General features: G+C 36.7%; 4 protein-coding genes across 10 annotated transcripts; 3 read left to right on the top strand and 1 right to left on the bottom strand.

The window, feature by feature from the left end:
• Nucleotides 1-300: 300 nt before the first annotated feature.
• LOC137952099 (rRNA biogenesis protein RRP36-like) lies at nucleotides 301-5,001 on the top strand. The gene is made up of 10 exons (XM_068799167.1): nucleotides 301-852; nucleotides 949-1,003; nucleotides 1,219-1,318; nucleotides 1,473-1,596; nucleotides 1,917-1,976; nucleotides 2,089-2,278; nucleotides 2,909-3,456; nucleotides 3,850-3,899; nucleotides 4,028-4,182; nucleotides 4,624-5,001. Exons 1-4 carry the CDS (start codon nucleotides 301-303, stop codon nucleotides 1,477-1,479), a joined length of 714 nt encoding a protein of 237 aa, XP_068655268.1. The 3' UTR covers nucleotides 1,480-1,596; nucleotides 1,917-1,976; nucleotides 2,089-2,278; nucleotides 2,909-3,456; nucleotides 3,850-3,899; nucleotides 4,028-4,182; nucleotides 4,624-5,001.
• On the top strand, nucleotides 1,504-4,891 carry LOC137952097 (uncharacterized). Its single transcript, XM_068799166.1, has 10 exons — nucleotides 1,504-1,596; nucleotides 1,708-1,799; nucleotides 1,917-1,976; nucleotides 2,111-2,278; nucleotides 2,909-3,042; nucleotides 3,128-3,456; nucleotides 3,656-3,770; nucleotides 4,028-4,182; nucleotides 4,624-4,751; nucleotides 4,834-4,891. Exons 1-10 carry the CDS (start codon nucleotides 1,504-1,506, stop codon nucleotides 4,889-4,891), a joined length of 1,332 nt encoding a protein of 443 aa, XP_068655267.1.
• A 462-nt stretch (nucleotides 5,002-5,463) lies between the features above and the next one.
• On the top strand, nucleotides 5,464-11,162 carry LOC137952316 (pseudouridine kinase). Of its 5 annotated transcripts, none has more exons than XM_068799450.1 (10): nucleotides 5,464-5,619; nucleotides 6,209-6,334; nucleotides 6,756-6,858; nucleotides 6,993-7,040; nucleotides 7,175-7,272; nucleotides 7,428-7,542; nucleotides 8,018-8,100; nucleotides 8,575-9,145; nucleotides 10,122-10,222; nucleotides 10,394-11,162. In XM_068799450.1, the coding sequence occupies exons 1-9, from the start codon at nucleotides 5,536-5,538 to the stop codon at nucleotides 10,172-10,174; spliced, it is 1,281 nt and encodes a 426-aa protein (XP_068655551.1). In that variant the 5' UTR covers nucleotides 5,464-5,535; the 3' UTR covers nucleotides 10,175-10,222; nucleotides 10,394-11,162. The 5 variants fall into 5 exon arrangements, with proteins under 5 accessions (XP_068655551.1, XP_068655550.1, XP_068655553.1 ...); XM_068799449.1 differs by having other exon boundaries at nucleotides 10,348-11,162; XM_068799452.1 differs by lacking the exon at nucleotides 10,394-11,162 and having other exon boundaries at nucleotides 8,575-8,918; nucleotides 9,011-9,145; nucleotides 10,122-10,207.
• A 2,201-nt stretch (nucleotides 11,163-13,363) lies between these two features.
• LOC137951671 (ubiquinone biosynthesis protein COQ4 homolog, mitochondrial) lies at nucleotides 13,364-20,423 on the bottom strand. Of its 3 annotated transcripts, XM_068798499.1 has the most exons (5): nucleotides 19,962-20,423; nucleotides 17,672-18,011; nucleotides 17,137-17,575; nucleotides 14,909-15,092; nucleotides 13,364-14,127 (listed from the first exon to the last, which is right to left on the bottom strand). In XM_068798499.1, the coding sequence occupies exons 4-5, from the start codon at nucleotides 15,074-15,076 to the stop codon at nucleotides 13,621-13,623; spliced, it is 675 nt and encodes a 224-aa protein (XP_068654600.1). In that variant the 5' UTR covers nucleotides 15,077-15,092; nucleotides 17,137-17,575; nucleotides 17,672-18,011; nucleotides 19,962-20,423; the 3' UTR covers nucleotides 13,364-13,620. The 3 variants fall into 3 exon arrangements, with proteins under 3 accessions (XP_068654600.1, XP_068654599.1, XP_068654601.1); XM_068798498.1 differs by lacking the exons at nucleotides 17,137-17,575; nucleotides 17,672-18,011; XM_068798500.1 differs by lacking the exons at nucleotides 17,137-17,575; nucleotides 17,672-18,011; nucleotides 19,962-20,423 and adding an exon at nucleotides 18,789-18,999.
• Nucleotides 20,424-22,233: the final 1,810 nt, after the last annotated feature.

Below are 22,233 nucleotides of genomic sequence, written 5' to 3'. Positions count from 1 at the left end.
ATAACATTTTGTATTTATGTTTAAGGAAAATGGTATTCTTGTAAATAAAATAACTTTGATTATAACAATTAAAAAAATGGTATACATTGGAAATAAATGCTTATTTTGTATTAAAATGGACCATGTGAGAATTACATTATTTTATTAGATGCAAAAGAATGACTTGGGTGGGTTGAGCCTCCCAAGTCCAAGGCTGGACTCGGAGAGGGGTTTAGGGTTGATTCCACCCTGACCAACTCAGTGGCATCCGACGAGTCAACTCAGTTAGTCGATCAACCATTATATACACTGATATACGAAATGTCGAGGTTCAAGCGTATCTCGCAAATTCCAAATGTCGAGATCCTGTTTTCCTCCAAGTCAGTCACTGACAGCGGCGGAGAAGATCTCCTCGAGGAAAGACTAGTGAGTCCAGTTGGTTCGCCGTCTCTGATTTTTGAGACCGTAAATGCCTCTGGTTCGATTGCGAACTTGGGTTCTATTGATGAAACGAATTTCATCGAAGAGAACTCAGCTAGTCCAATTCGCTCATTTTCTGGATCCGATAATTTTGAGAACGAATTAGATATACATGAAAGTGCTGGATTTTCTGAAGAGTTGAAAGCACTAGGTCAAGAAGCGAACGACAAACTGGGTAGCTCCGATGATTGTCCACAAGCAAGTCAGGAAAGAAGTAATGATGGATGCTATGCGTCGGGGGAAAATGCCGATGGTCTCGAGAAGAGACCAGCGAAGAAACGAGGTAGCAGGGATGGTGAGGAAGGGAAGGGTAAAAGAAAGAAGAAGGCGAAGAGTACGGATGGTGATGCCAGATACGAAGCATCCGAGCGAACCAAACTAAAACTCGCAAAGGTTGTAGCAAGCTGACTTTTCTTCCAATGTTTATTTACACCGTCTCATGGCGAATTCTTCAGTCTTTTAATTTTATACCTTTGTATATTTTTCCAGGAAAGGAAGAGTTACCTTGACATGATTCACGTCAAATCTCAGAGATTATTACGGGGTATGAGTTCATTTTTAAAAATTCTGTCGTGGTTATGAAAGAGTGAGTTCCACCAAAGTACATGATTCGGTTATTTCATTTCGGTTGTTCGAAGATAATGCTTATCCAGGATTTCCTTACACGAAGTGGCCCTTTTTGTTTGTCCCTTTTTCGTCGTTATACCAGTAAATTTTGAGAAATTATCCTAAATAGTAAGTGCACATTTTATTTGTCAGAAACTAGAGACGCATCCTGTAATCCTGCACCTATTGTCCAGAAACCTATATCATCTGTTCCGGAGAAGATCCGAAAAAGGAAACTGGAAGTGTTGAAAAAGTAAGACTCGCGTTTGCAGAGGTCAAAGTTGTTTGTTCTCTGCTTCTAATTTTAGAGTTTAAATAATTACTTTTCAGCTTCTTCTGTTAACTCAATATGGAAGCCAATGTATTTAACTTATTTTTGTTTGGTACTTTTAAAAACTTTATGGCAGGTCTTAGAGTTTTGATTCTTCTGGTAGTTTTATGAACAACGACGCTTCACTGGGGGACACCGTTCAGTTTGGGTCGCAGTGTGGGAAGAGTGACCGGAGACAAGACGGTGGAAATGATGACCAAGTATGTCTATTCTTTCTTTTTTAATCAATACGAAAATTAAAGGTCGTATTCTTTGGGTCTTGTTAAAGTGATATTTATCTTTGAAAAAGTGATGTGATTATTGAGATTCAGGATGGTGGTCTTCCAACAACAAATGCAGGGGATGGTTTTAGTACTGCTCCTGAAAATAATTTATCTAACACAGTGAATGGCAATGTTTCCCTGTTCCTTTAATTTGATATATTGGATTTTTTTTTTTTTTTTTGTCATGGCTTTTTGCACTTTTCTTTTTGATCCCAGCATTTTCATTGATCAATGATTGGTTCATGTCCTGAGTTCAGGTTTCAGCCAGTAAGGGTGATCTCGAAACTCAAGATCCCATCAGCAGTGCACTCGATGAGGTCTATACCGAACCATTCTGATATAACTTTCAGTAGTTTTATTTTTGAGTCAGGGTAACATAATCTGAAAGTAAAGGGAATAATTGGGTTGCACTTTCTTGATTTGCTTTAGGAACATTCTACTTATTCACAAGTGAATCAGAAGAAAATCAGCTCGAATATAGTTCTTCTGAGCTTCATGAAGAAGATTCAAAAGATAATCAGCTGGAGAATAATCCTGATAGGCTTTGCGGAGGAGAGTATTTTAGCCCTTCTCTTCTTGCAGAAAAGTTAGAGGAGGAGTCTACTCTTTTTGGAAATGAGTAAGTGCATTTATACTCTCTGAACGTGATCCAGTCTGTTGTTTACTAATCTATACTGTAGCTCATAGTAACAATTTATGCATGTGAATACCAGTTAAATACGTAACGTGCCTTAAGTATTTCAGTTCCATTTTTACATTCCTAAATATTATGTGATCTCGATCATTGACTGCAAGTAAATTTGCATGTTTTCACATCAACTTCAATTGTAGCTGACCTATGATTTATCTTGAAGTGGAGCAAAACTGCAAATATCATGCGTCTGAACTCTGTTACAGTAGATTTGATATGAACATTCATGAAATAACTAGGTGAGAACAGGTTGATTCGGTTAGAGATCAAGACTCAAAGCATCTTTGTTTTAAATCCACACGGGATGGTGCTTCAGAAAGGAACATTACACATGATCGAATTATATTGCTCAATGAAATTTTTGCAAGAGCTCTGTCCATGTTCAAATGAGCTATTGAGTATCATTGACGTTATCACACTTGTTTTCCGTTTTGCCTATAGGAGCATATAATATTTATTAATTTATTTATGTCTTTTTGCTCTTTAAGTATAACAAAATTTTCCCATATATTGTTTTCCTTTTCTTTCCCTTTTACTAACATCAAATTTTGTCTTCAGCTCATCTGAGGAAGAAGACAATGGCAAGGAAAATATTGATCCCCATCCAGGAGGGGATCCCGTTAAAGCTTTTGTAGATGATGAAGCCGGAGAAGAAGATGACAGTGACAATGAGTTAATGATTGATCAAGGAAGTAATGAAGAAGACGAAGAAAATGAAGCGGAAGAGTGAAGAATTCAAGGATCTATTTGCATCTAGATATGAAGTTCTGGCTATAGATACTGGTAAGCGTGATGAACTCCATCAGAAGTGGCTCCAACAACGGGATGCTGCAGAAACAGAAAATATTTTGCGGAGATTCAAATGTGGTGTGAAACAAAAAACAGAGGAAAGTTTCTTGAATGATGAAGAGGAATATGAACTTTGTGATGTTGGCCCCTTGGAAGAAGAAATGCAGGATGTGCTTCCGACAAGCGGAACCCGAATTAAAAAAAGGGAGCTAAAGCAAATGATCTCAAATATGTTTGCTGATTGTGAAGATCCTTTTCTATCTGATGAGGAGGAGAATGAGACAAGGCTAGCTCGTCAGTTCTATCACAATAAATCAGTAAGTTTCATTTTGTTTCGTGATATAGTCTGGAATAGATAATTTTACTGAGAATTTAAGATTAAGGGCTTATCATGTTCTTAAAGAAACTTTAATTTCTAGAACATCAGTGGTGATATTTTTACAATGGAAGAAGACTTCTTGAAAAACAAGTTTTGTTATGTAATTATTTATAACTGAACTCAATAATCTGAACCAGAAAGAGGCTGCTTCTTTCTTGTCTCCAGTAGAGGATGACAGCTCTAGAGAAGTTTTTGGTTTAATAAAAAAGCTGAATATTGCTCCAGAAAACAAGACGAGAGCAAAAACATCATGTACATCTCTTCCTTAAGCTATGTCCTTGGCTTAGCTCTTGAGGCGAATAATTCTAACATTGTTAAGTTGCTGTTGCAGCTTTTCTAGAGACACTGGTGAAAGGATCTACCAGCAGTGTTTCATCTAAGGTGACTTGACCTTCAATCCCTATGTTATTGCTTGTAACCCGAAAGATCCTCTAGATCCTCTAGATTTCTGGAAAACAGCCCAGACGTGTTGTTTCGAAGTGCTTTGCTGATTGTTTCTCTTTGACTAGGCAAACCACAGTCGTCTTTTCTAGGCCAAGCTCATAGCACTTCTTTGCTACCAGCCCGCAAGCCAGGAGTGTCGTCAGTCTGGTCATTCATCTTTGGTCGTGAGGACAGCAATAGTAGGAGCGGGATCTCCACATCAGAGGACTCTGATGATTTGGTAAGAGTTGGTATCTGAGACATTTCGAGACTATTTCCTGAAAAATGAGATGCCCACAGTGCAAGTTTATTTCATGACTTCTCAATCAAACCTGGGTTGGGATCATCCCCAATTTTAGTTGAAAAGCAATTCTCTTTCTTTCTTCTTATCTAGGAGGATTGATCCAATAGGAAAAGTTATTCGGTGTGAAATATACGAAACAATTATCTCAGTTATCTGATTATGATCAACAGTCATCTCAGTCTTTTGATTAACGATTATCTTAGCCGTTCAAATCAAGATTGGACCGTTGAAATAGTTTTTTCTCATGTTTTGCATTAAATGGTTTTCGATATTGGATCAATTATGCTTATCTATTTAACATATTCCACTTAAAATAATTTCAAATTTGATATAATGTTCACTGACTTACATTGTTTATCTCTGGTCTTCTTCCGTTAGAATCGCAGAGAAAAACAGCCTGCAAGGAACGGTTCTGCCAAGCACAGCACTACCCAGGAATCAAAACATGAAACTCGGACAGCTACAAGTCCATCCCTCTTTGAAAACCTTCGAACATCGTCCATACAGTAAAGTGGAATGTTTACAGTGAAAAGCGCAGGAGCACAAATGATTTTAGACAAATTCAAGCTAAGTATCACTTTACTGCAGGCAAATCCACAAGGAAAACAACGAAGGTCCAGACATAGAACCTGATGGTAGTTCATAGATATCATTCTCTCAGTTTCTATAGTACTTAAAAACATTTGAAGCAGTTTTCTTACCTGATAAAATCTCTCTATTGCACCAGGAGAAATTACTAAAATTTGTTCACCTGTTGCTATTAATGTTATGAACCAGTGTATTACCACAATTAGGTTTTCCATATCTTCTTTTGCTAATATTACGCAAATGTCAAGTATATCTCCATAATATTATATTTTATATTATTATATTTTTTTAATTGAAAAAGAACTTCGAATTTAATTATGAGCTATGGTTTATTATGAAATACGTAAATTTATAAATAATAAATTTAAAATTATATCTTTAGTTATTATTTAAATAAGATTTAATTATTATTTTTATGAAATTGGGTATCCAAACTAAAGAGTATACAATGAGAAATTGGGTCAGTGACGAGGTTGATCGGGTCGGTTTTTACAGCATTGTGAAAAAACAAAAAACCAGGTTTTAGGGTTTATATGTGTCATAGTTATGTCCTTCTTTGGAATTCATATATATTTGAAGCCACATTTGGAAAATTTTGTCAATTATTTCTCGCGTCCAGATAGGCGGAACGAGGAACAGCTGTAGTCTGTGGGGGCAATTAGGGTAGGACTCGGGAGTGGAGTTCGGAGTTCTGTAGCAGAAATGGAGAATACTGTACGGAGGCGATTAGATTGCATTTCTCGCCATCTCACCTTACATACATCCGATACTCGTCTCATTCGTACGGTAATAGTCGATTTATTTATCGATCTCTTAATTTCTCAGATCGTTTTTGTACTGTCTTATTTAGAGAATCGGCTGTAGCTGTTTTCTCGTAATTTTTGCTTCCTCTGATACTACTCTATGTTTTCGTTTTTGCTCTTCAGTGACTTCAAGAATGATGTTGGATGTTTTCCTTTTTCGTGCTCTGCGAAGAGTTGATTCTGTCGCACTTGTGACAGCTAGAAATTGCCGTCTACTGTTTCCATTTTCCTCGTAATTTTAGTCTGTTCTTCTTTTGCATGGATTGTATGGAATGCAATCTGGATGTATACTGTGGACTCTGAATTTTTCTCTAGTTTAGTTCTTATTAACTTGAATTATCTTGGTTGTGCTGTGGCTTTTCCTCTTTTCATTCATCTGCCTTCTGCGGAACAACTTTACTTGGCCTTGAGCAAATTGTGTTTGCCCTTGCTTCGTCTTGATATTGGTTAACAAAATCATTTGAGTAATGGAATTTTCACTTTTCCAGATTTAGTTTTGGTATTATTTCTGAATTGAATTCCTTTCATGTAAATTCTTTCGTTCTCTTATTTTCGTATGTTCCTTGTATTAGAATGCCGTCAGTTCAGTGCAACTGAAATCTCTCTCTCCGACTCCTGTTGTCATTGGAGGTATGGTGCTTGATATTCATGCGAAACCCTCTACTCCGGCAAAACCTGGAACCACTACACCTGGCATGGTAACTCCACTTTTTTCTTTTTTTTATTACCTCTTTCATGTATGTACTCGTATAAATTTTCTCAGATACTTTTGAAATTTCCTTGTGCTTCAAGCGAGTAAAACTGAAGCTAGAATTTGGTAGTACTCAGAAATCTGTCTGACTGCATTCTCTCTTGTACTGAAAAAACAGTGGTGATCATGACCGGCAACTAATATTTTTAATTAGAGAAATAGAGAAGAAGGACACTTGGCTTATTAATATCAACATTCCAAAGGACTTCAGGTCATTGACCCTTGCGTAGAAGTTAGAAATATTAATTCACTGTGCATTCAGGTTGTTGTAAATGCTTGTGAAAAAGTAAAGGTTTATGGAGGACGAGAAAATAATTTAGAAATACGTTAAGCTGGCATATCTGAGGTACAAGTGTTTCTTTGTGCAGATAACATGGGTAAGTGGAGGAGTCGCGAGAAATATTTCGGAGTGCATGTTAAAACTTGGAACTAAACCTTTTATGATCAGTGTTCTTGGACTAGACGTTCCAGGTGACCTATTTTTCCACAGTTGCTTTAATTTTGTTATACATCACTCTTCTGAAGTAGTGACATATATATAAGCTTTACCCATTTACATGAAGACATTATTTGTCTTGATGATTGGCACTGTGGTATTTCTGAAGGCCAATTTCTTTTGAACGCCTGGAGCTCTTCTGGCCTTTCCACTGAAGGTAAATGAACTCGAAACTTTGGCAATTTCTTTTCTGGGTAAGTGGAAGGTTTGAACTCAATGTTGCATACAAAGCATCATTTGTCAATGTTGAAACACTAATATGTTACATAAGTGTTATTTATATTAGAATAGGCATCCAAAAGCAGGAGGATATTACAACTCCTGTTGTATCAAATATAATTGGTGCTGATGGAGAGTTGACTGCTGGTGTTGCAAGCGTACAAGCAGTTGTAAGAAGCTTTCTATTTACTTTTACCATTATCACATTAATTTGAGGGACAAAAAAATTTAGGAATTTTCTTTTGAGAGATTTAATTATTGCTTCTTTAAGCGGCCTAGTTTCTTAGTAAAATAGCTATGACATTCATCCAATGATCTGATGCAGGAGGAAAAGTTGACACCAGAGTGGATCTGGCAGTTTAGGGATACCATACGTTCATCACCAGTGGTGATGGTTGATGCAAATATGAATCCTTGTTCACTTGAAGCTGCTTGCCAAAGTATGCTTTTTAACCTCAATTTCAATGTCTTTTCTTGTAGTAATTTCTCGGTACTCATAGGTGAGGGAAGCTGTATATATGCATGAAGGATGAAATGGCTGTTCATATATCCATAAATTTTTCTTGATGTTATACAAGATGCTTCATTTAACATGACAAGGTTGTTCCATTTTTTAAAAAAAAAAACAAGACAAGGTTGTTCTTTCACTTTTTTCCTAGATAAATATCCAATCTTCTCCCCTAAACTACACACACATAGAGGCATCGTCCTATGGAGTGGTAAGTTGGCGTTCAGTACAAATACTCTAAGATCTGACCAGTTAAATCACTCTGTTGGTCTTAGGGACTGATATCCATACAGGCATGGTTCTTATCCAATATGTTGATACTGATGAAACTTTGGGAAACTATGAAAAACACAACTGATGATTAGTTATTGTCCTTATTATTATCATCTCTGGTTTTCTTTCTTCAGTTGCAGAGGATGCTGGGATTCCTGCGTGGTTTGAACCTGTCTCAGTTAAAAAATCAAAGCGAGTTGTGTCAATTGCCAAGTCTGTAAGTAGTAGTAGTTTTTGTTTTGTTATCATAATTGATCGTTTAAGAAGTCAATACAAGCCTTTAAATAGACCTCCTCTTGACAAAGCCAGCATTTTACATATAGCAAGTGTACTGCTATAATCAACATGTTAAAGGTCCTGCTGCTTTGGACAACCACCTGAGTTATGTATTTAGGTTAAAAAACGAGACTTTGTTCTGTGCCTAAAGGCGGTGAGTTTCATAGAGAAATTTTACCCTAGTGCCCATGTGTTCGTGGGTGCTAGGATCTCACCTGCCTATGCTAGTGCAACCTCAAGTGTCTGCTAATGGTATCTAACTCAGCTCTGCAGCATTATAGGCAGAGCTGTGGAAAATAAAATTGAAATTTCTTTTTTCCTTTTCTTCTTCTTCTTCAAAAAAAAAAAAAAAAAACTGAAATTATTATTATTATTATTATTATTATTATTTTTATCAATCTGAACTTGATTGCAGATAACATGTACTTCTCCTAATCTAGATGAGCTCATTGCTATGGCCAATGCCTTATCTTGTCGGGATGAATACTTCTCTATTCAAAATCTACAACATATCAGACAAGAAGGGTCATTGGAGTCTATGATCCAAGTTTTAGAACCTGCAATTTGTTTGTTACTAGAGAAGGGTATTAAGATTGTTGTCTTGACTCTTGGATCAGATGGGGTATTGTTATGCTCAAGAGGGGGGGCCAACTTCATGAGGTCTGCAATGAGGAACCCCATTTCTAACCGTTACAGAAGCCCATTATACAAAGCTGTGTCATCAAGCTGTCCTCTGAACAAATTTCATTGTGCTGAAAGGTTCAAACAGCACAACTCTCATCCTTACATTGTGCATTTTCCAGCACTTCCTGCATCAGTTGTTAGTGTAACTGGGGCTGGTGATTGCTTAGTTGGAGGGATCCTTGCTTCTATCTGTTCTGGGTTGGACATTATGCAAAGTGTGGCTGTTGGTATTGCTGCTGCAAAAGGGGCTGTTGAGGCTGTTGGTAATGTGCCCTCTGAATTTTGTGTGAAAAGAGTCGCAGGTATGGATTATAAGGAAGCACTTTTCTGTAGAGAAAATTTACCTTATTTTTGTGAGTATTAATACATGAGATTTGTGAATTGTGGTGGCTTCAAGGTATTGAATACACATCTATTTATCAAAAAGAAAACATATATCTATTAAATTTTATGAAAGTTGTGTTTGTGTTGGAAGGATGGGTGGGCTGCTGCTCAAAGGTCAGTAGAAACCACTGGTCTGCTTGGGGCTTCAACCATTTATAACTGGTGTGTAGTTCCTGAAAGCACTAGGGGCGTGTTTGTGCCAATAGGAAAGTGTAGGAAAAAAATGTCAATGGATAATTTTCTTGTTGTCCAAATCTTTCAGCATTTGTAGCATTTTGGGGATGGAAATTTTTTCTCTGGATTCTTTTTTATTCTTCTTACCTTTAAGAAATGTTAAAAAGGATAGGAAAACCAAGAAACACTAAAACTGGTTCTTGATCACTTACCTCTTATTTTAACCCTTTTTTTTTTTTATAAAAAATAATTTATTTCTAGTATAAAAATTAAAACCATAACTAATGTTCCCGCTATTTCTTATGGCAGCACAAACACATGAAAACTGGTCAAAGGGAATTTTTCCAATAAGAAACTTTTCCAATGAAAAAAATTAGCCAAAGGGAAAATGCTTTTCCCGTTTTTTTTCCTATGGCAGCAAAAACAGTCCCTAGGAGTAGCAGTAGAGTTCCCGGGATTTTCATTTGGTGGTACTTACCATATTTATCTGTCTGGGTCTATTACCAAAATAAGTGCTGTCAATGTGGTAAATCTAACAATGGTGAGCATGAGTTATGCTTTTTAAAAAGATAGAAGAAACACTGTTAGATAAATCAGAAATTAATTTCTGCTCATTTATGTTTGATAATAATATTTTGAAGTGGCTTTATGTTTTATAGATCATTATCCACTTACTTGTACCTAGAGGAAAACATTTAAAATTTTGGAACTGGTCTGCAGATGATGCCAAGCAAGTATACTTCTCTGCAAAAGAGGTTCTCTTCCATCATTAATGCGTTAACTTGAATTCATTGACGAATGGTTCTACTTCAAAATAACAGGTCAGTAAAGCGGTTCAATTCAGTACAACATTTTGTAGAATTTATGAAGAAGTTTATTAGTTATGCTGTTATCCTTTTTAGCTGATCTCAAGTACTTTATAATCATTTCTGAAATTATGGTGCAGCATCTGTAGACACCAAATTCTTATGGTCCAATTATCTGAACTCTAGATACATGACGGCCATCAACCAATTGTCCATATGCAATACCTCTCCCATCATTTAGATTTTGATGGTTCCTGAGGCAACTTGCTGGTGGATCCCTCATCCTTCCTTGAACCACTAGTTTTGGAGAATCAACCTCCATGAAAAGTGATGCTGAAAAGTATTTGGTGAGGTTCTCTTCATTCCTTCTCTTTACTTAATTCCTTCTCTGTGGAAACTTAGAGAATAAAGGCAACCCCTTATTGTTCTTTATTTGAGTCCATTCCTGATTGGGTGGCCGAGGGTATTTTATCTCTTCATATCTATCCTTAATGTGAAAAAGTTCAGTCCTGGTCCATTCCTGCCACTGCTACAATTTGGTAGCAGCCGGCTGTTTATGCAGTGGCAGTGCTTCATCCAAGTAGTCTGGTTATCTACCCATCCAATCCTTGTTTTTTAAATCGTTACTTGGGTAGGCTGTGAAAGGAATTCTGTTAACCAATGCATGTTTACTCATCAGGGATGATCATGTTGGTATGAGGGTTCTTTATTAAACCCCTAAAATACGATAGGGTATATTGACATGGATTGCATGTAGTATCATATTGTCACTCACCTTAAAATCCGACACTTAGCGGCCTATATATAATAAATATTGTCAAGAACAGGGTCTATATGGAGACAATGGTTTGTTTAGTATGGGAGTTAACAGAATTTGAACTACAAGTTTCGTTTATCATAATGCCTGTAACGATAGCAATTCTGGGTGGAGCGTATCTGGTTACATCTTGAAGTACTTAAGCCCCAATAAAAGTAAGATTATGATTTTTATTATGTTTAATGGGAGTCTGTTCAAATGCTATGGAATGCATTTAACATGGACTAATGGTAATGCTACCAGTCACAAAAAAAGCTCCTAATAGGAGTACTAAAAAAAAATGTAAAGCGTTACATCTTCCGAATTTTTACATGAATTATCTTGGGCCAAGCTCTCTCTCTTGTCCCCAGTGCAAGGCGGGTAATGGGAAGACCCAAGCTTCAATTCAATTGGGTTAGATATGGTGATTTATTTATACAAAACTTTTACCTCTTAAACATCATTGTAATTATAATTTGTACAAATGGTGTAAAGAGTGAATAAAGGTAATGTTGTTTTTTTATACTCATTTTGACTGACATTCGAGAAGTCTCTGGTTTTAAAATATAAATAAAATCATATATTACAATATTTTTATTTCTATCATTAAAAATAATGAGGCCGAGATAGATTAAGACATGACAAACCAATTTAGCTTAATATATGTAGTTATATCAACCTATATGTAGCTTGAAACATATTGAATTTTAGTAACTATTAACCCAAAACCGTATCCCGTTGAGCAAGCTTGCTTGTATCGTATGTTAATCAAAATTCGTGCCACATGATATACCTTATATAAACCGAGACAAACAAATATAGAAAGAATATATTAGTAGATGCATATCATACATATCTGATTAGGAAGTTTCCCGTTGTATTGAATATCCAATACGGGCAATCCTGCCCCATGGTCAGGGTGTGCATAGGGTTGGGTTTTGTGGATGATTTGACCTGACCCGATCCAAAAGCTCTGGGTTTAACCTTTACAAGTAGGAGATTGGGGTGGAAAGGTGGGGGATGGGTTTCCCAAAACCTTCGGATTTTGAGTTTCACTCCCCATAGGATGAAAACTACACCGGAAAGAACTCGTTGAGTTTTAGAAGGTGATGGATTCAAAACCTTCAAATTTTGGGTTTTATCCTTGTTTTCAAAACCTTCAGATTTTGAATTTAATGTAAAAGGATAGTTCCATATACATTAGTGAGTATAAGGATTTTATATTTATTAGATGGGAAAAAATTTTAGGAATAAGACTTTGGACCCAATTTAATATAGTATTAGAACAAAATTCTCATATATGGGCATCCATCTAAATTATCTACGTGCCACCATGTGAGGGCTTACACGTGAGAGGGAATGTAAAAAGATAGTTCCACATATATTAGTGAATATAAGGATCTTGTATTTATTAGATGGGAAAAAGTTTTTTAAGTGGCTAATCATTTTAGGATAAAGATTTAGACCCAATTTAACATTTTACCTTTATTGGTTGAAGGTAGGCAGAAAAAAAAAAAAAACTCAATCAAATTTTGGATGGGTGATGGGTTCCCCCAAATCCAATTGATGGGGATGAGGCACAAATATGAAATAGGATAGGGACATGACAAGGATGAGTCGGGATTATGGGGATGATGCTGAGATGAATCGGTTTAAATTGTATTTACAAATGCGAGGTAAGAATGAGTCGGTTTAAGTTGGGTTTATGGGGGAGAGGAAGAGACTAGGTTTCCTGTCAGGTTTCAGGTTTCAACTTTTTTTGGATTTAAGTATTAAAATTAGGTTTCAGGTAACCCAACCCGGACTGATCCCATACCCACCCTGGTCAGGCGAGCGAGTTCAATGATGACTCAGTGAGCCCACAAGAGCGATGAAAGAGTCAAAAGCGAGAATATTTTGGTTGACGTCACAGTACCTACGATCTCTTTTTCTGTTGGGGCCCACGCGATGAATGACCGATCCAACCGCTGGATTCGCTGTATATATATATATATATATACAGAAGACAAAAAGGTGGTCCAATGGGACCTGCTTCAACCAATTGTTGAATCAGATTTTAACCCAATTGAAGCAAAACCAGTCATTCATCCTAACAGGTTGATGGCTAAATGGTATGATTTTGTCTACAAATATGTCCTCTTTTGATAGTATGACTCCAAACACAACCATATTCACATCGTATTTTCAAATATAACCGAATCTCACATACAACTAGCAAAATCCACTAAGATTGAGAGTAGAGCATTCATTTAACAAAATTCTCGGATATATAATTAAGATAAAAATAGGACCCACTTCTCTCATAGGTAGGTCCGATGAAGAGGGGTCTTCCAGCTCTTCTGTTAGTCACAAAAGAGAGAAAAGTATAATACAATTCCATACCCAAAGAACCATTCCATTTGGACATAATTCAAACGCACTCATGGGAAAGAATGAATTACTAGGACACTTACGAGCAGGCCAACAACAAAATGAATTCTCAGCTCTATTGGCTAGCAGTAGAATTCATTTTATTGTTACTCAGATATAAACAACAGGACTAACAGCTAAAAAGAAAACAGCCAGCTGCAATCGACTGGACTAACAAAACCACATTAGTGGAAGTAATATCTGTACCCTACACCACTGGAGCTGATTTTGGATCAGGGACAGGAACTATCCCCCATTTGTGCCGAACGTCCTCCAAGTTCTCATGGAAGTGACGCTCATAGTATACACACATAAGATCTGTGCAAAGCGTACCTGCCCGTGTAGCCCACGGAAAGTAATGTTGGAAAAATAGAGGCCGCTGCTTTGCACTGAACCTTGCAGTACCACCAATAACTGAAAGCATACACATGGGGAGAAACATTTGCTCAAATTCGATTACCTTCAGAGCTGATTCACCAATCAGATTGGTGGGAAGATTGAAAAGAACATGCCAGAAATCATGAACTTCACGTGCACGTGTAGCAACATAAGCCAAATCTTCCGAATCCATAAACCTCACAGGTGGGCGGTCGTCGGGAGAGAAGTTTCTTGACCCCATGAACCTTGCATATGCTGCACCAAATGTACCTTCAGGTAGGTCCCAAGCGTGTGCAACATTTGCATAGACAACACGGGGCTGCTCTAATAGCACAGCCTGAACAAAAAAATTCAAGGAAACTAAAAGGCCAGGTAGACAGGAGTTGGATCACCACAAAGCTTAAAATATCTGATTAATAAAGGCATATGATTCAGAGAGTAAGCACTTTAAAAATATGAGAAATAAACAAAGATAGCCACTCATTAAGGCACAGATATCATCTCATTAAGGACCAAATTGATGCTCACAGCACCAAAGAATAAAATTAAACAAAACTAAATAGAATTAAATAAAACCATCATCAGATAAACACCAATAGCCAGTAAGCAGAAAACCAAAATCAGAAGAAATTTTCAACAGAGAATGCCCATCCATATGTCATAGTAGCATCCTCTGGTGCGGAGTACATGACACAGGCCTTTCTGCTCAAGGGCCATCACTAGAATTGCATATAGAATTACTTTGTGCATCTCCCAAATACATGGTTCCAAGAAACGTTATGGAAGCCTAAAAAGCTGGAAAGCCCAGAGTAAAAGATAAATAAACCCATCATCAACACCATCAAAACCTTGCTCTATGTTAGAATCCATACGTGAATGCACCTATATTCTTCTCTATCATTTACTACTTTCATCACTAGGCTTTATTTGCGTTTACCTTCATTACTTCTTACCCAGACAGAAATGAGAATTAAACCCAACGTTTCACATTAAGAAACCAAAGATGCAGCCTTTGAGCCAAAGGTTCAATCTCCCTTTTTAACTTCTCACCATCCCAAAAGGACAAAGGACATTCCTAATAAGCAGTAACATCGAGAGGAGAGGAAAAAGTGACATACCCTGCCTTCAGAACTTCTCTTCATCTGGTCAAGCACTCTCTGAAAAGCTGGCTTCCCAGTAGTCTCCCCAAGGGCAGCAATTAAATCTGCTCGACGTGGGTCCATCAATGCCCCAAATGCTGAACCCAGAGCAACAGCTGCCTGCTGCCATCCCTTCAGTTGGATCATCTTAAGCTGAGAAGACCTGCAACAGAAATATTTTAAAATGCTGTCTATGGCAAATAACCATTGTGAGTTGTGACAGGCAAGTCTGAACGCAGTTTAACAAATGTCATTTTCACTTTTATTTGTTGCAATGCTACAGAAATTTGCAGCGAGAATAGCAGATGCCACACAACTAAAGAATTATGAAACTAACCAACAGAAAGAATTATGATCCAAAATCACTGTAATTCTGTTAAAAGACATGTATGAACATGTCCCAAACTTTTCTTCAACAAATGTTCATATCATTTTCTGATTCTTCAATGAAGCTGCAGGTTTAAAGATGAAAGTGCTAAAACCAATCCATGTCAGGAAGAGTTGTGCTAAAACCAACATAGTTCATTTCTTCAAAACGTGGTTGCAGTTCACACAGAGTTCATTCCATTCCATTATGGTGGCAGATCCTTTTCAGCTGCATGAGAAATCTCCATAAAACCAACTCAGACCCCATGTGATCAAAGTCTGGCAGTGTTTGCCTTTCTGCTACCTAAGAAATCTCCATATCCTTGAGCAGCTCAAGTACATTTTCATGTTGCATCCAACTCCATTTCCAAGCTGTGCAGTATATCCTTAAAAGCTTAAAGTGCTCCCACCTCTACTGAGGCTCCAACTGAGTTTCTTCCAACTGAGCCTTCTCCCTCTACATGACGGAGAAACTCCCTAGGGCCACTTCTGTACTTTTTCCTCTCTTCCTTTCTATGACCAAAAAATCTAGCCAGAATTATATCAACCTCTGATCAGGCTTCAGGCTAAATATGAGATGGGATGTCTGGGCAATAATGAAACTTTATTATCACCCAGAAATCCCCACCCTACCCTGCAATGGGGCTGATAGTTAAACTTTATTTACTTATTAGAATAGTAGGGAACTTAGGATCTACTGAAAATTAGATTTAAATAAAACATTGAAACAAGAGACTCTAGAGCTTCCTATGAGCTAGGGGTGGCATCGAGCCGAGCCGAGCCGAGCCCGAACCTGCCTATGTTCGAGCCGAACCTCATCTCAAGCCTAAAATTGTTATCGAGCTCGAGCCCAAAAATTTTAACCAAGTTTGAGCCGAGCTCGAGTTTCAACATACATTTAAAATTTTTCAAAAAATATATATAAAATAAATTGTATATAAAATTATGTATAAATTTTACATAAAATTGGGCATAACCTATATATATAATACATGTATAAGATTCGGCATGACCTCTACTTAAAATTGAGCATAATTTATGTATATAATACCTATATAAAATTCGGCATGACCTCTATTTAAAATTGGGCATAATCTATATACATAATACCTACATAAACACTCCATAATATTGTTTATACATTCCATAAATACTCCATGAAATTGTTCATACACTCCATAAAATAGTCTAAACACTCCATACATTGCATAACATTATGAATAAACTCCATACAATAATCAAATACAACAAAATTAAATGAAATATCAATATCAATTTACAATCACCCAAGTAAAAACTATAAATCTTTTAAATAAAATCCTACTACTATTAGTGACTTATTAGAAAAATACAAGAAATATTTTAAATTTTTCTTAGGAAAATTCAATGGACCTCTTATTGCCTCTTCTAGGGAAATAAATAAAAATTAATAATCAATCTAATATATTATTATACTTATCTATGCATTTTTAATCAAATAAAATGTCAAACACAAAATTTCAATGAAAATTGCTTCATGCTAAAAGTATTACAGCATCAATTGTTGAATACTTATTCAAACATTTTTCTACACGATTTTCTACCCCATCTTGGCAGGAAAATCTTACTTAGAAAATTATATGATTTTTTAATAAGAATTTTCAATTAGAAAAATGTTTACAAAAAAATGAGATATTAATAGTTCATCGAAACTTATTTCTATAAAATGTATTTTTAATTTGTTCAAGAGCTATGAAGGAGAGTTTAAGGAAAAAGTTTTTATTTTTTTTATTTTATGATCTCACACGTGCGAAATCATCTTCGCGCGGGGGAGGGGGAGATTATTTCTCCCCTGAACTTACTGGTTCTAGCTTTCCGCCGAGACAACGCGGAGGGAGATTAGTGCCCAATGAACTTGAAATAAAGTTCATGCGTACGAAGTAGGCCGTTAAACCATGTGATTCACTTTTCCTCGTGGGGGTTCATTTTGAGGGGGTTCATTCCCCCTATTTTGCGAGTCATTCTCCTTTCTTTCTTCTCCCAAGATTTTTTTCCTCCCGCGCTCGTCTTCGCTATCTTCTTGTCGTCTCCGCACTCCCTTCGGCTTCTCTCCCTTCTCATCGTCGTCGCATTTCTTCTCCATCTTCGCATCTCCACTCCCTATCTCCCTCGGCCTCCCTCTCCCTTCTCCCTCTTGTTCTTCTCTTTTCCCCTAAAATCCTCCCGATTTCCTTCGATTTAACCCAATTTGTCATAAAGAGGGCAGCCTTGTTGTCTATACTTTTCAGCTTTTTTATGCTCCTACAAGGATAAAACATCATTTAGACGACTTGGCATAGAGTTCTAGTAATGCGGAAAACATACAAAATGTTTTACAGTCAATCATAATTTACTGACCTTAATATAGTCTTGCCATACAGAATGACATGCAGTAACTCGATGTGTGGTTGCATCCCAACCGAACCCACTAGTGTTGAGACAGCTTGTTACTGCTTGGTAAGTTTTCTTCCATGATCTTGTTCGATTCTTGAGTTGCTCAACAGTTTTTTTATTAGTTGTGTCTTCATTGAACCTATTGACACAGTCCAAATATACTTCATGCTTCCAAACCCCATTAGGCATCCTGTTCCCCATATTGACTTGCTCAACCAACAGATCGAGCATTTTGTTGTCATCATCGAAGGTCCAAATGTCATATGATCGAGGAGTTTGTTGTCTTCTTCCAGCCATTTATAATCTAAATCCGAGATGGTCGTCATGGAAATTATTTTTATCAGACAACCATTACTCGTCGTAGTAACTAAGGACACACAGAAACACAACCAACAAATAACAAAATACCATGTGGTGGATATTTATAACTCCAAAATCTCCTCACCACGTGGCATAAACATTCCATAGCACTTCAAACATATTCAACAACATTCTAAAACATTTCAAAATTAATCTAACTAATTTCATTGCAGATGACTAGAACAATGCAAAAACAAACTCATGAAGTCCAAATTCACCGAACACCCCTGGTAGAGCCCCATATGACTTCGCAGTCACTACGAACCGTACATCGTCATTGATGGGGGTCGATTTTCGTTGGCTAATAGACGCCCGTGTAGGCGACTCAGCTTTGTTTGAATTGGACCATGTGGTGGATATTTATAACTCCAAAATCTCCTCACCACATGACATAAACATTCCATAGCACTTCAAACATATTCAACAACATTCTAAAACATTTCAAAATTAATCTAACTAATTTCATTGCAGATAACTAGAACAAATTTGTTAAAGGCAATGACTTTACAGCTGATATGTTTGTTAATACGGCTCTTATTGACATGTATGCAAAGTGTGGAAGCTTGGAGCATGCTCATTCTATGTTTAACCGTTTACAAAACAAGGATGTTGTGTCATGAAGTGCCCTCATCATGGGTTATGGATTACATGGTTGTGGTGGTGAAGCCATTAAACTATTTCATGACATGAAGAATGCAAGAGTGGCTCCCAATGATGTTACCTTCACTGGCGTCTTTTTAGCATGCAACCACTAAGATCTTGTGGAAGAAGGATGGAAATATTTTCATTTCATGAAGAGAGACCATGGCATAGAACCTCGTCAACAACATTATGATTGTGTGGTAGTTCTTCTAGGCCGAGCTGGGTACTTGACAGATGCTTATCAGTTTGTTGAAAGTATGCTAATAAAACCAGAAGTAACAATGTGGTGGGCACTGTTAAGTGCCTGCAAATTCCTTAAGAATATAAAGTTAGGACAATATGCAGCAAAACAGATTTCTTCTCTTGATCCATCAAGTGCTGGCCACTATGTGCAACTCTCAAATCTTAGAAAACGGGGGGACTGCTTTGTGAATATCTTAGAATTCTCTTTATCCAAATATACGTTTCTCTGGAAAAAGGGAAATTAGATGAGAAAATTCCGAAATCATCGAAAACCTTCTTGTACTGTATTTGTCTAAGAGTTATCTATAAACGGGAAATGTGGGTTCTCTCCGGCAAGAGAGACTTTCTGAAACAAACTCAAGAAAAGAAATTTTTTTGAGTATTATCTTCATAGCACATCTCTCTGCAGGGCATTTTACTTTCCAGATCTTTAATTCCCCCTTTTCAATACTCTCAAATTTTAAAGGTTCATACCAAGGATAGTAGCTGAACCTGCTACATATATATCATCACTCTCCTGAATATGTACCTATCGACATACTCTTTCTTACATCCCCATGTTATCTCCAAGATATATGCCCATTCGTATATAAATCTCAGATTTTAGAGTCCGGCCAATTTTCTTTTTACCAACTCTGGTTTTAAGATAGGGGTTGCAGCAACCATCTTGGAGCATTTTTTAAATTTGAAGACGTTACAGTTCTCTTAGTCAATACTCTTCCAAATTATTTATTGGGGCACAATCAAATCTGTAACAAACCAACTAATAAAAGGGGAGTTATGTTTAGAGTCGGAACAAGTCACTTCTGTGACGGTTGTAGAGTTATTCCTGATAAACAGTATAAGAAATAAATGCGATCACAAGTTTATGAAAGATAAAAACAGCTTCAATGAATGTGATATTATTGGAATTAATTTGGCCACAATCAAGATAAATTACGCACAAAAATTAAAATTAACTCAAACACAAAACTAAATTAGTTGAAAAAAAATTAGGGTTTCGGATTACCTTCTGAAATTTGGGGGAAATCACCGCCGAATGGGGAAATGTAAGCCCAATGGAAGAAATCGACGCCTAACTGTCGAAAATCGAAGAAGATTGAAGGAAATCGAAGGATATCGAAACCGGAATAGGTTAAATCAAAGGAAATCGGGGGAGGAGGAAAGAGAAGAGCGAAAAACGAGAAGGAAGAGGGAGGCCGAGAGTGAAAAGAGATGGAGGCCTAGAGGGAAAAGAGAGAGGGAGACGAGAGAGGGAGAGGGAAGAGAAAGGCCGAGAGAGAGACGAGAGAGGGAGATGGGGCGAAAACGAGAGATAACAAGAGAGAGGGAGCAGAGGGAGCAGAGGGAGCTGAGAACGAAGACGAGAGAGGAGAGGAGAGGAGAGGAGCAGAGCGAGCCGAGAGAGAGAACGAGCAGAGAACGAGCAGACAGAGAGAGGAGAGGAGTTTTTAGTTTCGGGTTCCGTCGTTTTTTGCCTGACCGGGGGGGGGGGGGGGGGGGGGGGTTTGCTCATTTGATGTAACTTAAAAAAAAGAAGCACATTGAACATCCTGAATTCTTGTTCTTTTTGGGCATCTTCTCACGTATGCTTCCTCCTCCTTTGCTCTCCTCTTTAACTCTATATCTTTTTCCTACTTTTCCTTTATTAATAGACAAGGTTTTACACCATTAAATAATTGACTCTCTTGCAGATTTTCATGTAAATATAACAAATAGTTTCAACATCAAACAGACCTTGATATGTCCATCATGTGCAATCAATATGTTCATCGGACCTACCTATGAGAGAAGTGGGTCCTATTTTTATCTTAATTATATATCCGAGAATTTTGTTAAATGAATGCTCTACTCTCAATCTTAGTGGATTTTGCTAGTTGTATGTGAGATTTGGTTATATTTGAAAATACGTTGTGAATATGGTTGTGTTTGGAGTCATACTATCAAAAGAGGACATATTTGTAGACAAAATCATACCATGTAGCCATCAACCTGTTAGGATGAATGACTGGTTTTGCTTCAATTGGGTTAAAATCGGATTCAACAATTGGTTGAAGCATGTCCCATTGGACCACCTTTTTGTCTTCTATATATATATATATATTTGTTGAAGTTCGGCATGAATGATTTTTTAGTTTGTTGATACGACTTTGAATAATCTTCTCTTTGATGAAATCTTTTTTACCATTTCTTCGTAAGAAAACGATTAAACTGGATCCAATTAGTTAGGTATTCATGTTTTAAGCCAATAACCGTTTTCTGCATGTAATAACCAGAAAACTAGAAAAAGGGTTTGGATCAAGTTCAATGACTCGAATTGACGACTGGGACGAGTCTTGTATGATACAGAAGCTTTAGCATGAGTTGATGTTCCCGAAGAGAAATAAAAAATGTTTACTACTATTTCAAATCATGTTATCTCGCTTCAATTCAAATCATTCTGGACTAAGGGGGGGTTAGTCCACAATGAAATTGAATGAATTCCCCCCGCATTATTTAGGTCATCACAAATAAGGTGTTAGGGGGGGTTAGTCCACAATGAAGTGGAAAATGAAGTGAAAAATTGAATTGAAGTGGGATGAATTGCTTCCACTTTAACTCATGTTTTGATGTTAGTCCAGGCCAGTTGAAGTGGTTGGAAAACAAATTCCAGTGTTAGTGCTTGAAAAACAGATTTCAGTATCCTTTTCTAAATAAAGAAGAGAATGAGTAACCTTTTATGATTATAGTTTATTATAAATTAAATAATAATTATGTGTTACTACAATAAATTATATAAAATTAATAAAAAAAATTAAAATAACATAAGGAAATATAATAAATAAACATAATGATTTAATTAATTATAACAATTGGATAGTTAAACCAATTAATGATTATAGTTTATTATAAATTAAAACAATAATTACGTGTGACATGAATAAATTATGTAAAATTAAAAAAAAAATAACATAAGGGAATATAATAAATAAACCTAATGGTTTAATTAATTATAAACCTAATGGCTTTAGCATGAACTGATGTTCCTGAAGAGAAATAAAAAATGTTTACTACTATTTCAAATCATGTTATCTCGCTTCAATTCAAATCATTCTAGAACCTAGGTAATACAGGGAAATTCATTCCACTTCATTGCGGACTAACCCCCCCCCCCCCCCCAAGGCTGTGTTTAGAACAAAGAAAATCTAGAGAAGAGAAAAAAAGGGCAAATTTATAGCAGGATAAACTTATACAAATACCTAATACAGTTAGAATTTTATTCCATTTTTTATATTTAATAA

This window comes from Aristolochia californica, unplaced genomic scaffold, assembly GCF_029961685.1.
Source record: "Aristolochia californica isolate CCGP_79_NKW_82.1479 unplaced genomic scaffold, dmAriCali1.0.hap1 SCAF_15, whole genome shotgun sequence".
NCBI classification, from domain to species: Eukaryota; Viridiplantae; Streptophyta; class Magnoliopsida; order Piperales; family Aristolochiaceae; genus Aristolochia; species Aristolochia californica.
This window is presented reverse-complemented; position numbering and strand designations above follow the sequence as displayed.